Source organism: Calidris pugnax, unplaced genomic scaffold, assembly GCF_001431845.1.
Source record: "Calidris pugnax isolate Ruff unplaced genomic scaffold, ASM143184v1 scaffold993, whole genome shotgun sequence".
Taxonomy (NCBI): Eukaryota; Metazoa; Chordata; class Aves; order Charadriiformes; family Scolopacidae; genus Calidris; species Calidris pugnax.
In genome coordinates this window covers 89081-102489 of record NW_015091638.1, presented here as the reverse complement: position 1 = coordinate 102489, position 13409 = coordinate 89081, and the positions used below count along the sequence as shown (strand labels likewise).

At 44.9% G+C, this 13409-nt stretch overlaps 1 protein-coding gene across 4 annotated transcripts in view; it reads left to right on the top strand.

Moving 5' to 3' along the window:
* Positions 1-486: 486 nt before the first annotated feature.
* The window catches only part of GOLGB1 (golgin B1), a 49575-nt gene continuing 36652 nt past the window's right edge, over positions 487-13409 (top strand). For 3 of the 4 annotated variants that reach the window (XR_001414097.1, XM_014961860.1, XM_014961858.1), the window contains exons 1-6: positions 487-548; positions 4199-4336; positions 6163-6259; positions 6903-7055; positions 7810-7962; positions 12196-12348. Coding sequence is in view for 3 of the 4 variants with exons in the window: in XM_014961860.1 (XP_014817346.1) it covers positions 6170-6259; positions 6903-7055; positions 7810-7962; positions 12196-12348 (549 nt within the window). In the remaining variant the exon portion in view is untranslated. The remainder of the gene's footprint in view (positions 549-4198; positions 4337-6162; positions 6260-6902; positions 7056-7809; positions 7963-12195; positions 12349-13409) is intronic. The other variant, XM_014961859.1, reaches the window with a different exon arrangement.

The following is a 13409-nucleotide window of genomic DNA, read 5'->3' as shown; positions in this document are numbered from 1 at the left end:
CGGGCAGGTCTGGACTGGGCACCCCCGCAGGTGTTCAAGGCCAGACCGGACGGGGCTCTGAGCAGCCTCACCTAGCGGGATCTGTCCCTGCCCGTGGCGGGGGCTTGGACTCGTTGGCCCTCAGAGGTGCCTTCATCCCAAGCACCCTGTGACCCCGCAGCGCTCCCGCCCCTGCCGAGCGGTGTGTCACACCGGACACACGCCGCTGCTCTCCGCCTCACCGCAGCCCCACCGACGCCTCAGAGAGCCCCCGCTGATTGGTCCTTTCCTTGTTATGGGGCGGGTCCCCATGACCTACGCGGGATTGGTGATTTTGTGCCATGTTGCAGGATAACCATGACGCCAAGGCGGCTGCTTCATCTCAATTCGCTGACGCTCATGTCTATCTTTGTATTTCCGCAGATGATTGGCTAGTCTCCTGTGGGGAGGCGGGGCCGCTCTGCCGGCGGAAGCCTGCGCGGCGTGTTCCGGTGCTGAGGTGGCTGTGGGCGGGATCGGTGTCACATCGCGGAGCTGTGCCGGGGTCGGCGGGCGCGGGCCGGCGGTAGGTCGGTGCCTCCCTCTGCCTCTTGGTGCTGTCTTTCCGCTGTGTGTGTGGTCTGTGGGTTCGGGGCTGTCGTCCGGCTCCGGGCGGCCGTCGCGGACCGGGGTCTCCGCCGTGCAGCGTTGGGACGCCGCTGCCAGCCATGCGGGGGGCGGCCCTGCAGGGCCTGAGGAATGGGGGCGGGGTCGCAGCTTCTCGGGGTCCCGGGCGGTGAGGAGCGGCGGGGCGGGCTGGGCCGGCGCCGGTTCTCTCTCTCCCGGGCTCAGTGGTCCCGCCCGGCGTCTCCACGCCGGTGTCCGCGCTGTGGCCGTGCCGCCCGCCGCCGACGGTCAGACCTGGTGTCCGGGTGTTCCCGGCTCGGGAAGGTTTCTCCCCTGTGAAGCCGCCGGAGGCATTGCGTTGGGGAGGCTCTCGTCGCCGGACTAGTGGGGCAACCGAGCGCTCCTGCAGCTGGGTCGGGGCTGGCTTCCCCTTCCCTTGGAGGAAGGTTGTTGTCAGCTCCCGAGGGCTGGGATGGTGGGTGGCAGCGGTGGTCGAGATCTGCTGCTCTCCTTCCATCCTTGTCCCTTTCAGAGCCCCTCTGCGCAGTGGGAGAGGTTTGGTCCAGGGCTTGTGTACAGTAATGATGCCTTCAGTGCCTGTTTGCTTTCAAAAGAAGGGAAATGCAAATAATTAAACTTACTTTATGTATAAAAAATGCATAATAGAATAAATTAGGGAAAACCGTTGTCAAGTCTGTCTTCCTTATGGCTGATACCTAGAGATAGAAATGTATTTATGCACTGCTTACTGCTTGTATGCAGACTGTCCTATGGCTAATAATGGGTTTAGGCAGCTTGGATGAGTAAGGGAGGTATATTTCAGAGTAAAGGAGCCTCTTCTAGAACACTGCTGGTAGTCACAGTGTTGAAAATAAAGTCTTATGAGCAAAAGTTTATTAGTCCTAGAAATGCTGAGCAAAACATTATTTTCAGGTTCAACTAGAACACAAACTGTACTACAACACAAACACTTATATCCTGTACACAGTGGGGGTCATTTGTGTTCTGCTATTAATTACAAAAATGGAAATTTATACCAAAGTCAGTATGACTCCGGAAGAGCGACAGTCTTGTCTCTGAAAGCAGTACTGTTTACTTATTTGGGTGAGGCAGTGGAACATGGAATAACCTCTGTCCTTTTGTATTTGTCTACTTCTGTTTATAAGAAAATTGGCCAGCATTGTATAATGCTGTTCTGGTATAACGTCAGAAGTAAATATGAAGTGCAAGCACCGGGGTGTTCCTGCCACAGGTCTTCCAGGCTAATTCATAAGACAGCTACCACCTCGTGTGCAGACTGTTGGCTTTGAAACAGTGTTTAAAGCTATGTTAGGCTTCTTCCCAGGTTTATTCTCGGGGAGAGTTTGAAGAAGACTGAGGCAGGCTCTTTACAGTGGTGCCCAGTGACAGGACCAGAGACAGTTAGTACAAACTGAAACACAGGAGGTTCCCTCCGAACATCAAGAAGCACTTTTTTACTGTGTGGGTTACTGAGCACAGGTACAGGCTGCCCAGGGAGGTTGGGGATCCTCCGTCCTTGGAGATATTTAAAGCTGTCTGGATGTGGTCCTGAGCAGCTGTCTCTATGTCACCGGGCAGCTGGTGGTCCTGTTTGAGCAGAGAGGTTGGACCAGATGACCTGGTCTAACCTCACCCATTCTGTGATAAGATCCTCTGAGCCTTCTCTTTGTTTTCCTATGCTGAATTTGCTCCAGCAAGTTTGCACCTCTCTTGTAGCGAGCCAGGACTGGACACAGTACTCCAGACGTGGTCTCACCAGCGCTGAATAGATAGAAAGAATCACCTTCCTCCTGGCATTGCTCCTAATGCAGCCTGGGATGGCGTTGGCCTTTGCTGTGAGGCTGTATTGATGGCTTGTGCTCAGCTTGTTGTCCACTGTGATGGTCCTTCACTGCAGAGCAGCTTTCCGGCTGGTCTGCCTTCAGCACGTACTGGTGCATGGGGTGATACTTCCCCCGGTGCAGGAGTTTGCATTTCTCTTCGTTGAACTTCAGCAGGTTCCTGTTGGCCCATTTCCCAGCCTGCCCAGGCTCTGGATGGGGCCTTGGCCACTCCTTCCAGCTCTGTCAGCCCGGGTGCGCCGCTGGGTGCACCCTGTCAGGCCCTTGCACTTGTGTGTGACCGGTTGGTGCTCCCTAGCTTGGTCTTCTTAGCTCCAGACCTTCCACCCGATGTCAGTGGACTTGGATTCCTGAAGCCTGGTCTTGCCACTGAAAAACTGAGGGAAAGGAGACAGTGAGGACTTCAGCCCTTTCTGTGATCAGGGACCCTGCCACATTTAGCAGCAGGCCTGTGTTTTCCCTAGGCTTCCTTTTGCTGTTTATATAATTGTAGAATCCCTTTTCATTCCCCTTTACATCCCTTGCCACGTTCGGCTCACCTGAGAATATAATTTAAAGGTGAGTGCAAAAGACGTGAATCTGTAGGACCTGAGTTCAGGTTATTGAAGTCCATGCCTGTGCCAGTAGTTGCAGACAGGCCCTGGTCCCTCTGTTTGCCTGTGGAGGAGCCAGCTGTAAGCCAAGCCCCGCAAGGCTCGTTATCTCAAGTTCAGTAGCACGTTAATGCAGCCTGGACAAAGGCTAAGGAATCACTCGCTTCTCAACATGGCCCATGTACCCCAGCTTGAAACTGTAATAGCTGTAGCATGCAGATATGTGCTGAGGCCCAGACATATTTCTGGTTACAACAGATGTCTGCAGGTGCCTAGATTCTACTTTATTCCATTTTTCTAATGCCACTTCTAACAATTTGTCTGTTGGTTCTATCAGTCCTAAATGGTGTCATCTTATATTACCTCGTATCCCATCTCAACCACATATTGTGCATTTGCCACTTTAAGAAGCTGTGGCCTAATGCTAATTAGGAAGATCAGGTGTAGCCTCTTCAAATACTGGTAACAGTCAGAGGCATTTTTGCATTTGGGTGACTGTTTTCTAAAATGTGCTTTTACTGTTGCCAAGACAGCATGGTCAGTTCCTCACTGGGGCATTGTGGGGGTGGGGGTTTACAAAACTGTAAATTCTTTATTATTTTAATAACGAACCAGGGATTCCAGGTCTTTAAATGAGTTTATTACCAGTTTGGTGAATAGTTGATGTTGAAAAAAGAAAGGAACAGGAAAACTATATTATTGTGGAATTCCATGCCTCGGTCTCACTCAGGCCGGTGAGAAATCAGCAAAGCAGCAGTACTTTTTTCACTGGCCGTTGTATTGATAGGGAATGTGGACAGTCCAGGCTGGCTGACAGTATGCTGCATGAATACTTTCATCCTCTAGAACTCTTTGCAAGAGACTGTCCGAGGCCTGGCTTCTTCTATCATGTCTTTTGGCTTCAATAACTGCTTTGGAAGCATTTTGCTCTGTAGGCTGAAGAGACTAAGCTCATGCCATACAGCGTAAGAAACCAAGGCACGTCTGCAAGAACAGGAGAAAATCAGTTTCCCGAATGGGGAAGAATTTTAACTTTTTATTGCAAGTGATTGGCTATAATAATCCCAAAGTGTACTTTGTAGGATGAAAAACGGGCTTATTTCTTTACTGTTGGATAAATTATTTTCCTCTTTTTTTTTTTTTCCTCTCTCCTTAAAGAGTCTTGGTCTATGCAACCTGTCAGTACCCAAGAGATAGAAAAGAATGGTATGAAGGACCTGTGTATGACTGCTCCGCCTTGGAAACCTCTCTACTACTGAATAAGCAGAGCTATGAGCTACTGGGTGCATAAAAGAGGTTGGTGTTCACATGCCCTGTTCTGCTATCGATACTCTAATATGGATTGTGACACTTCCTACATCTGCAAAATCAGATGTTTAGGAGGTGTGACTGGTACAGAAAAATAAAGCATGTGGCAATCTATGAGGAAAAATTTCCTTACTAGGATAAAGGCATGCAGGAATGAGTGGGTCATTGTAGCCAGATTTAGAAGCCCACTTCTAGCTAAACAGAGCCAGTTTGTCATGCTGAAAGATTCCATTTGATGGAGATAGTTTACATTACAATAACTAATGTGAGTTTGCCTAGTATCAGTTTGCACTACTGGAGCTTCTTTTATATTTGTACAAATTATTTTGCCAATTTCAGGCATGGACTTACAGTTGGGACAGATCTTCAGCTTCTCTGTTAAGAGATGCAAAGTGTCACATGTGACCTTTCTTCATAGAATACTAGAATGATTTGGGTCTTAAGGGACCTTGGGAGTTCATTTGGTCAGACCCTCTGCTCTTAGCATGGCTGACTTCAAAGTTAGATTTGGCTGCTCTGAGCCTATTCCAGAAATTTTTTTTATAATTTTCCTTGTGTGTATTTTTTTTTTTTTAATGATTGAAATTTCTTTTGCTGCAGCTTGTGTCCACTGCCTCATGTCCATCTGCTGCGCATCTCGTAAGAAATGTCTGGCTCTGTCTTTAGCTACCTAATAGGCAATTATAGGGAAGACAGCAATTCTGTCCCCCTCTCCACCCATTGTTCTCAAGGCACAAGCTGAGCATTCTCAGCCCCTCCATATGACTTGGGGGCTTTCTGCTGTGCTTCTTCAGTTTGTCGCCGTCATTTTCATGTATCACAGAGCTTGAAAGTGGACACTGTACTTCAAAGGTAGCCTTACAAGTGCTAAATAAAAGAATAATTGCTTCCCTCAGCCTGCTGGCTGCGATCTTACCAGTGCAGTTCAGTATATAGTTGACCTCTGCTGTGAGAGCACATTGCTGTCATGTTGAGCTTGTCCACCAGCATCCCTGGGTTGTCTTCTGCAACACAGTTTCTCAGCCAGTCAGTCCCTAGCCTGTGTTTGTTCCATCCCAGGTGTAGGGCTCTGCCTTTTTTGAACTTCATGATTTTTCTGTCCATCTGTTTCTCTAGCCTGTTGAGATCCCTCTGGGTGGCAGCTCTATACTTTGGCTTATCCACTGCCCATTAGAATTTGGTGAACTTACTGAGGTGGATTGCATCCCATTGACTGGGTTAATAGTGGAGAACTGAATCTGCTATTCTCCTCAAAATGGCAAATCATACATTTCTGGCTGGTACTGCTGCATTTTACTTCTTCTTCACCTCCGCTTCCTGAATCACTTCAGCTCCTGAATTTCAAGGAAAGGAAAGCAGCTATGCTAAGCAGAGCCAGAGCAACATGCCCTCTCCAGACTATTCCCCTATGTCAAGGTCCTGTTATGTCACATATGTGACGTGCAGGTCTCATCATCTCTCTAAGGTGACACACTTGTATCTACTCAGCAAGCATCAGGGCTGAGTTGACCGTTCCCACTACTTATTAACAAAAAGCTTCTTGTATGTATTTACAGGCCATGTTTGGCCTGTAAGTAAGTGACTTCATTTAAGAATCATCCTCTGCTATTGTGTTCAGAGAGCCTGGCTGCTGTTATTAACATGATCATTTCTTTATTCCTGAGGTTTTACTTTGGCTTTTCTCTCTTGTCAGAGGAGACGTATTCCCTGTAAGCCCGGTCTCCTCTATAACGTTAGAGATAAGCATGAAGGGATGCTTATTCTTCTTAGCAGTTTTGACTCTGTAGCTGCATTCTGACTCTCTTTTGTTTTAGGCTGAAGATGCTGAGCCGTTTGTCAGGTTTAGCGAATACTGTTTTGCAAGAGCTGTCAGGTGATGATGGAGATGCAGTTACTGAATCCTCTGTTGCTGTAAGTACAGTTTTACAGTTTTTAGATCTAAAGACTTTCAGATCTTATTGAGTGTTAGTTTGGGGAGTGTGAATCGTTTGACTGCAGTGAGAACTGTTTCCTGCTTCTTCATTGCTGAGCACCAGATTGAGCTGTCGTTCCACTCTGCTCCTATGTTCCTGACCTCTTCAGTCAATGCTTTTGTGGGGCAGACCATAATTTCCCAAGTTCCTACATCTCAAGGTGATTCTAGAAAACAAAGCTAGAATTAGCCTGAAGAAAGACTTTTCTTAAGAGTACTAATGATCCCGTGTAGCAGACAGGGGAGCTCTGCGTGATTGAGTGGCAGTGGAAGGCTGGATCTGTGTGTTGCCTTTGGTACTTCATACAGTGTTTGAGTGGTAGAGTCTCTCCAGTGCCACTTATTTCAGATTTGCTGGTGTTGTGTTCAGCAAAGGTGCTCTTTTTTTTGTGTATTGGCTCATGTGTATCCTTAGCTTTAGTCCTGGTTTTTGGCTAATTGTGTATAGTACTATAGGCTACATGAAATGCATGCAGGGATCAGAGTGCAGCATTTAGGAGTAGAGCTGAATATATCATTTGGACGCTGTACTGCAGTCTGCTTAGACTTTTTTCCTCCATAACACTCGTTTCACTGTTTCAGGTACAAGCTCTAGAGCCAGAAGCAGAAAGCATGGAGGAGGCACCTGAGGACCTGTTGGAGCGCCTAGCCCAAACAGAAAAACTTGTTGTTCAGCTGAAGGATTTGATCCGAGAGAAGGATGCCCTGCTCCAACAAAAAGAAACTGCACTCAAGGTATCATTTCTTTTACTGGGGACCTGGGAGCAAGAGTAGAATGCTGTTTCAGCTTTCTGTGCAGGACAGAGTCTGGTTTCTTTTGAATGTTTGAGACTCCTTCACTATTAAATGCATCAGTTCCAGAGAACTATTAGAATCCAAAGAACGGACCATAACCCAGGAGATGTAGGATAGCTTCTGTTCGTTTTGCTTAGGGGTAATTCCTTCTAGAGTTACATCCAAGTTATATAGCATTTTGTCTCAGAGCAAATCAAGGCTTGTGCAGATTCCTGGTGGCTCTGATAAACACTAGTATCTTTTGTGTGATTATTTCTTTCCCCACTACAGAGTATTTGAGGCAAAGTAGGCTGTGCTGCAGTCACCCAGAATTCCAGTGGTTTTATGGCATGTGACCAAAGATACATACTGCTTACCCTGAGGCGTGACATGAAAGTGCAGTTACCTGGGACAGTGTTGAGGGGCTGCATACAGCAGAGGAAGTCAAACTGAGTTTGTGCTGACTGCTAGGAGACATCCCTTGAGCAATCTGTCCCTTGAGAGACAGTACTAGAGCAGAAGCGAACTATTTGCTGTGTGTAATGTTTCAGAGCAAATTTGTTTCCTGAATGTGTTTAAATTAGCACTGTAACTGGGGAGGCAGGGTTGGACAAAGAACAGCAGACCGACAAATTATGTGAATTTTCCAAGCGGTGCTTTCTGGGTGATAGCACTACAATTTTAAGTGCACTCAGTTTGTGTCCTTCGTTTACAGGAAGAGCGAGAGGCCGCAGATGCTAAACTGATGAAGCTTAAACTTCAGGCCAAAGCCAAGCTGGCAACTCTGAACAAACGTATTGAGGAGCTGACAGAGAAAGGATCACCGTTGCCTGCGCAGACCTTGTCAGAAGAGCAAGTCGATCCCAAGGTGGGGAGAACAGGGCTACTTAAGAGATGTTAGCCTCTGCTGATAGTCTGATGCGACCCTAAGTTTCAGGTCCCAGTGAGCTAGCAGGTCCCATCTCTTGTTAGCAGAAGGTTCATAGTTCCAGCAAGGATGTCTATGCTGGAGGAATCCAGTCTGTCCAGCTTCCTTGTACCACAGCTGCCCCTGGGAGGCACACCGCCATCTCATTGAGGGTATGGGCTGGTTTCCCTTTGTGTACCTTCAGTGATCTGTTGCAGCCAAGTTCTTTCCTGTGGAAATCACACATCTGCCTGAGCTGTAAGTTTCAAAATGTTATCAGTCATGCAAGTACAGCAAAGGAGAGGGAAAGTTGGCTGAAATACAAGATCAACGAGGCAAGGAGGTCATTACAATTGAAAGGCAGTAATTTAAAGGTGTTTTTAAAAAAATTCTAAAGCCCATCCGTGTAGCTTCCTGTGCTACCACAAAGTTTTATGGTTAACAAGCCATAATTGTGTAAAGCTAGGTAAAAAACAAGGCGAAAGTGTGCTGTACCAAGACATTAAAGCAGCTATTAGCTACTAGATAGAAACTCCCATCGGAGCTCGTAATTTTTAAAAACTTAATTGTTCTGCTGACCACATAGTTTTCTTTAAAAAATTATTAATATTAAACAAGGGAAATGTGATAGCAGTCCAAACACATTGCAGGACATCAGATAATGCTCATTAAACCAGAGAAGATAAGGGTTATTTGAAACACTGAAAAAAAAGATTAAAATATTATAGCAAGCATTAAATGGTGGGTGAGAGCTGTCAGGTGAGAAGTAACTACTAATGGCGTAGAGATTGGTTGCGTGACTTCTGCTTACTATTTTTGATTGGTGGCATCATAAAATCATAGAATTATACTATAATATATTACTGTAATTCTAAATAATACTGTAATTCACTTTACAGTACAATCTTGAGAATCTTTCTCAATGCAAAGCAGCATTTAGTTTTCATACAGGAAGAACTGGATGATCTTGAGGATTGACATAATAGAAAAATAAATCAAAATGTAGTGAGTGCAAGATCGAGTAGTTGTGATATCCTACTACTGTGTACTGCAAGACCGTGACAGAAATCCCCCAGCTACAGAGGACAGTGAAGGCCCCAGAGGCTACTTAGCAATGTCACTTCACCTTGCTGTCCTGCTGCTGAGACTTCTTTTTTAGCTTATTCATCTGTAGCATGTGTAGCCTGTGTGCTGTTACATTATTTTGGGTAGACTTGCTGTTATGGACTAATGAGTGTTCTTGCTTCAAAATTTGAATGTATCAGTTGAAGGCAAAATGAGAGAAAGCTTATCATCAGTTAATCAGTGCGATACAGATTTTAAAATGAGTCCTGTTCCCTTTTATTTAAGGCAAACAGTTATCCTTCTGACTGTTGTACTGAGAGTGGCAAGGCTTCAAGCTGACTGTTGTCACATTCTGTTGACTTGGAATTAGGAAAGATAAATTCTGAGAGCAGAAAAGGAATTTCCATTCTCCCGCCATATTAGTAGCTACTTTTACTAGACACTCAAAATAGCTTGGGTCCTTTTACTAGGCATTGACCAACAGCAGAGAGGAAACACCATTTCTCTGTGTGAGGAAGGTAAGCACCGAGAAAGTAGGAAAACTGTTAAAGGGCAGGGACAGTACTGACAGGTGAATAGATGGGTGGAAATTAGCCATTAAGAAAAATTACCTTCTAACTAGAGGAGCAAGGTCTTAATACAGTCTCCAGTGGAAATGATGCAGACCAGAGCCTTGTTGGTTTTGGGTTAGAGCATAATTTAAGAGAAATTATGTTAGAGCAGTTACCTGCAATATTATGTATTTGACCTAGAAAGCACTTTCTAGATACTTTCTTGTAAGGTTAGACTTACTGAGAAGCTACACAATTCCTTTATTCAGAATTATTTCCCTAAGTAGATGCTGTCTTGAGTAATTATGGTATTTCCTAAACAGATAACCTGTCATTTAAAGACGGAAAATTTAAGTTGAGGTTGCATGTTGTGCTGAGGTATTGAATGTTCGTGATTCCTTTTGGAAATCACGAGGGATAAATAGAGCAAAGATGTTTTTCTTCTCTCCATGATACCCCATGGGAAGGCTGTATTTTAAATATCTGATTGGTGCTATTACTTTCTGGGCTTTTAACAGAGTGCCTCACTTTCAGGAGAATCAAAATATCATAGAATCAGAGAATGGTTTGGGTTGGAAGGGACCTTAAAGCCCCCCCAGTGCCACCCCCTGCCCTGGGCAGGTGTAGCGTATGAAGGCACGGACCCCGGTCGGTGATGCAACCAGAATCGTTTATTATAACCAACAGGCAGCTCGTATGGTACCAGTGGATCTTCTTTCCCAACCGACACACCCCTGCAACCCCCGACTGCCAGGGGGTGGAATTTCCCTCCATCAGTCAGGGGGCCAGGCATTGTTTACAGCTCATCTGGAGATGCTTATGGGCCATCTTCTGCCATTGTTCCTGCTGCTTCTTCTGGTCTCTGCTTCTTCCACAATCCTGTTAACCCCTAGTTCTCCCACAGGCAGGGACACCTCCCACCAGCCCAGGTTGCTCCAAGCCCCCTCCAACCTGCCCTTGAACCCCTCCAGGGATGGGGCAGCCACAGCTTCTCTGGCCAACCTGGGTCAGAGTCTCCCCTCCATTGCAGTGAAAATATCAGTCTATATCTTCGTATTAAGTAGTTGGTATTTGTATACAGAAAATTGAGGCTCCTCTTAGTTTATGTTTACCCACTTTTAAAGTTTATGCTCAGATATAAGAGTTTATACAGTTTGGAAAACAAGATATTTGAAAGCTTGAGCTCTGGGAACTTTGTAGCTGTGCTACTATCCTTAATTGGGGTTCTCCATCTAGTGGAGCAAGCACATTATTCAAAGCTTTTCCAAATCTGGCACTAAATATCAATCCTAAAAGCTAATCCCAAGTAAACAGACTAATTAATCTTTCTCCCCCAGCAACTGGTTTGCCTCAAACTTATAAATTATATATATATCCCTGGCTTCATAAAGCTTCTTGCACGTGTGCTGTTTCATTTTTACTCCCTGTTCTACTTCTAAGATGAGCAATTAAAGCTTTCCTTCTCTATTTTACCTGCTTCCAAAGACCTTCTGTGTAGGTGACACATCTTTTGAGGAACAGTAGCTTCTTATTGATTCTTACTACACTGACGTATAGGTCCTTCTAAAGGCCTTCATAAATTTTTCAGAATGGGTTTAAAATTTCAGAGATAAATATTCTCTAGACTTCATTTGTTATTGGTGATCTTTAATCCAATACCTGTACAAGGAAAAGGAAAGAGAATGTTTTATATATTCAATCAAAAGTCCCCAGCACGAAGTGCTTGGAGTAGTTGGAAGTGCTGAGATGATAACAATAGAAGTATTTTTCCGGCTTCTTGGTGACAGTGTTGATATGCTGGACCTATTGTGCAGCTCTGTGTTAAGTAGATGTACAACTGTGGCATTACAGGATTGCCAGCCATACAGATGGTCTTTGAGAGGCTAGAAAAGAGTGCAGGTGTAGTATGTCTGAGTAGACATAACCTAAGCATGTTTTATGCGAAATGTTGTCTGAGTTTAAATTTCATAGTTGTAAACAGAAGGTTTTAGTGCCTGAGAGTGGAGTAGAACTGACAATTGATTGCAAGTTCCCTTTGCTTATTCCTAACAGGTTCATTGCTATAAATCCCTTTAGTCTAAAGAGATTTCCATGGGCATTTTCTGTAATCTGGAATATTTAATGTCTGCCGCTTTGGCATGCAGAGAATATTCTTCTATTGCTAATTAAAAAAATGTTTAATTTCTGGTATTAGAGAAATCTGTTAAATTAAAAAGCCTCACAAATCAAGGTGGTCCTATCATTAAACTAGAGGTAAATCATGTTATTGAATAAAATATATGGTAAACATCCATGGATAATTAGCCATTCCAAAGAGATTTGACACTTCCCAAATAAAGACATGTTGTACGTATCTACACAGAAATAGGGAAAATAGTTACTTAATGTAGGACAACTTCAATTAAAGAAACAAAGAAAATGTAAAGTTAAGAAATTAAGAGATGCGGTAGAAATAAGCATCTGCTTAGGAATCAAGAGTGCAGTAGCATTCTATTTTTATTTTTTTTTAATTGACCAGTAATACTAATCACTTTCTCCTGTTTCTTTTCTTCCCACTTCTTTCCTCTTGCAATGTCAGAATAACCAAAATACAAGTGAAGGGCACAGAGAGGAAGCTGAAGTACTGAGAGAGCAGCTCAGGGAGCGAGAGAAGACTGTTCAGGATCTGAAGGAACAGCTGACTCTGGCAGAAGTGTATCGGAAAGATGCTGAAATCAAGTATGCCACACAGGTACAGAATTCTTTTTCTATTCATTAGTCTGTGTGTCTGTGTTTCCCATCCCACCACTCACACCAGCATGATAGAATAGAGTAGTTCAGCTGGGAGGGACCTACAACGATCATCCTGTCCAACTGCCTAACCCATTCAGGTCTGACCAAAAGTTAAACCATGCTAATAAGGGCATTGTCCAAATCCCTCTTAAACACTGACTGACACTGACCAGCTGGATAACACAGACAGAGGCACCCAGCAGTCGTGTACACACAGGCAGTGCCAGCAGCCTCACCTGGTTCCCCTCTGCGGCAACTCAGATGAGAGAACAGTGAGAATATATGCAATGTACGTTGTGGACTCACTATCAGCTGTGCTTAGACACTCAGTTTGCCCAGTAACTGGCCCCTGGATTCAAGTGTCCCCGCTTGCCAGCATGTGGGATGCAAAGCCCCAGGGCTCACAGCTCCCCTCCAGCTGCTGGTGCAGATCTATCAATGACAGTTAGAAATGGTATTTGGTAAGAATAAGGACAGCTGCTGATCGGGGCAGGGCATGGCCAGACAAGCACATGGAACAGCCCCTGTTTACACAACTGGCCTTTTTGAATTCCCTAACCATATATTTTTTCATTTTTTGTTCCTCCCCAAATCACCCAGGTACATCTATTTCCCTGCCTTTCGTTTCTCCTCTAAACATTCCATAAATCTTTTGCAATCCCAAAATGTTCTTCATCCGTGTCCCATAAGACATCCTGTGCCCCAAGGTACTCACCGCTCCTGGTGGTGCTGCACTGTTAAGTTATCTTCATGGTTTCACACGCGGGCAGTGGGACTGATGGCTCTCTGAGGAAAGCCTGGACAGGGTGTCCCTTCCTCCAAGTCAGAATTTGGGCTTTTCTCTGCCAGCTGTTGTATGGAAAGGTTTTTATTAACACTCTGAATTGCAGGTTTAGCTTATGATCTGTGAATTGGACTGCATCCTACACAAACAAAAACCCAGAAATTTTATGAACTTGTAATCATATCTTTTATCATTCTGCGTATTTTTAGATTAAATTTTACATGTTTTGCTTTCTG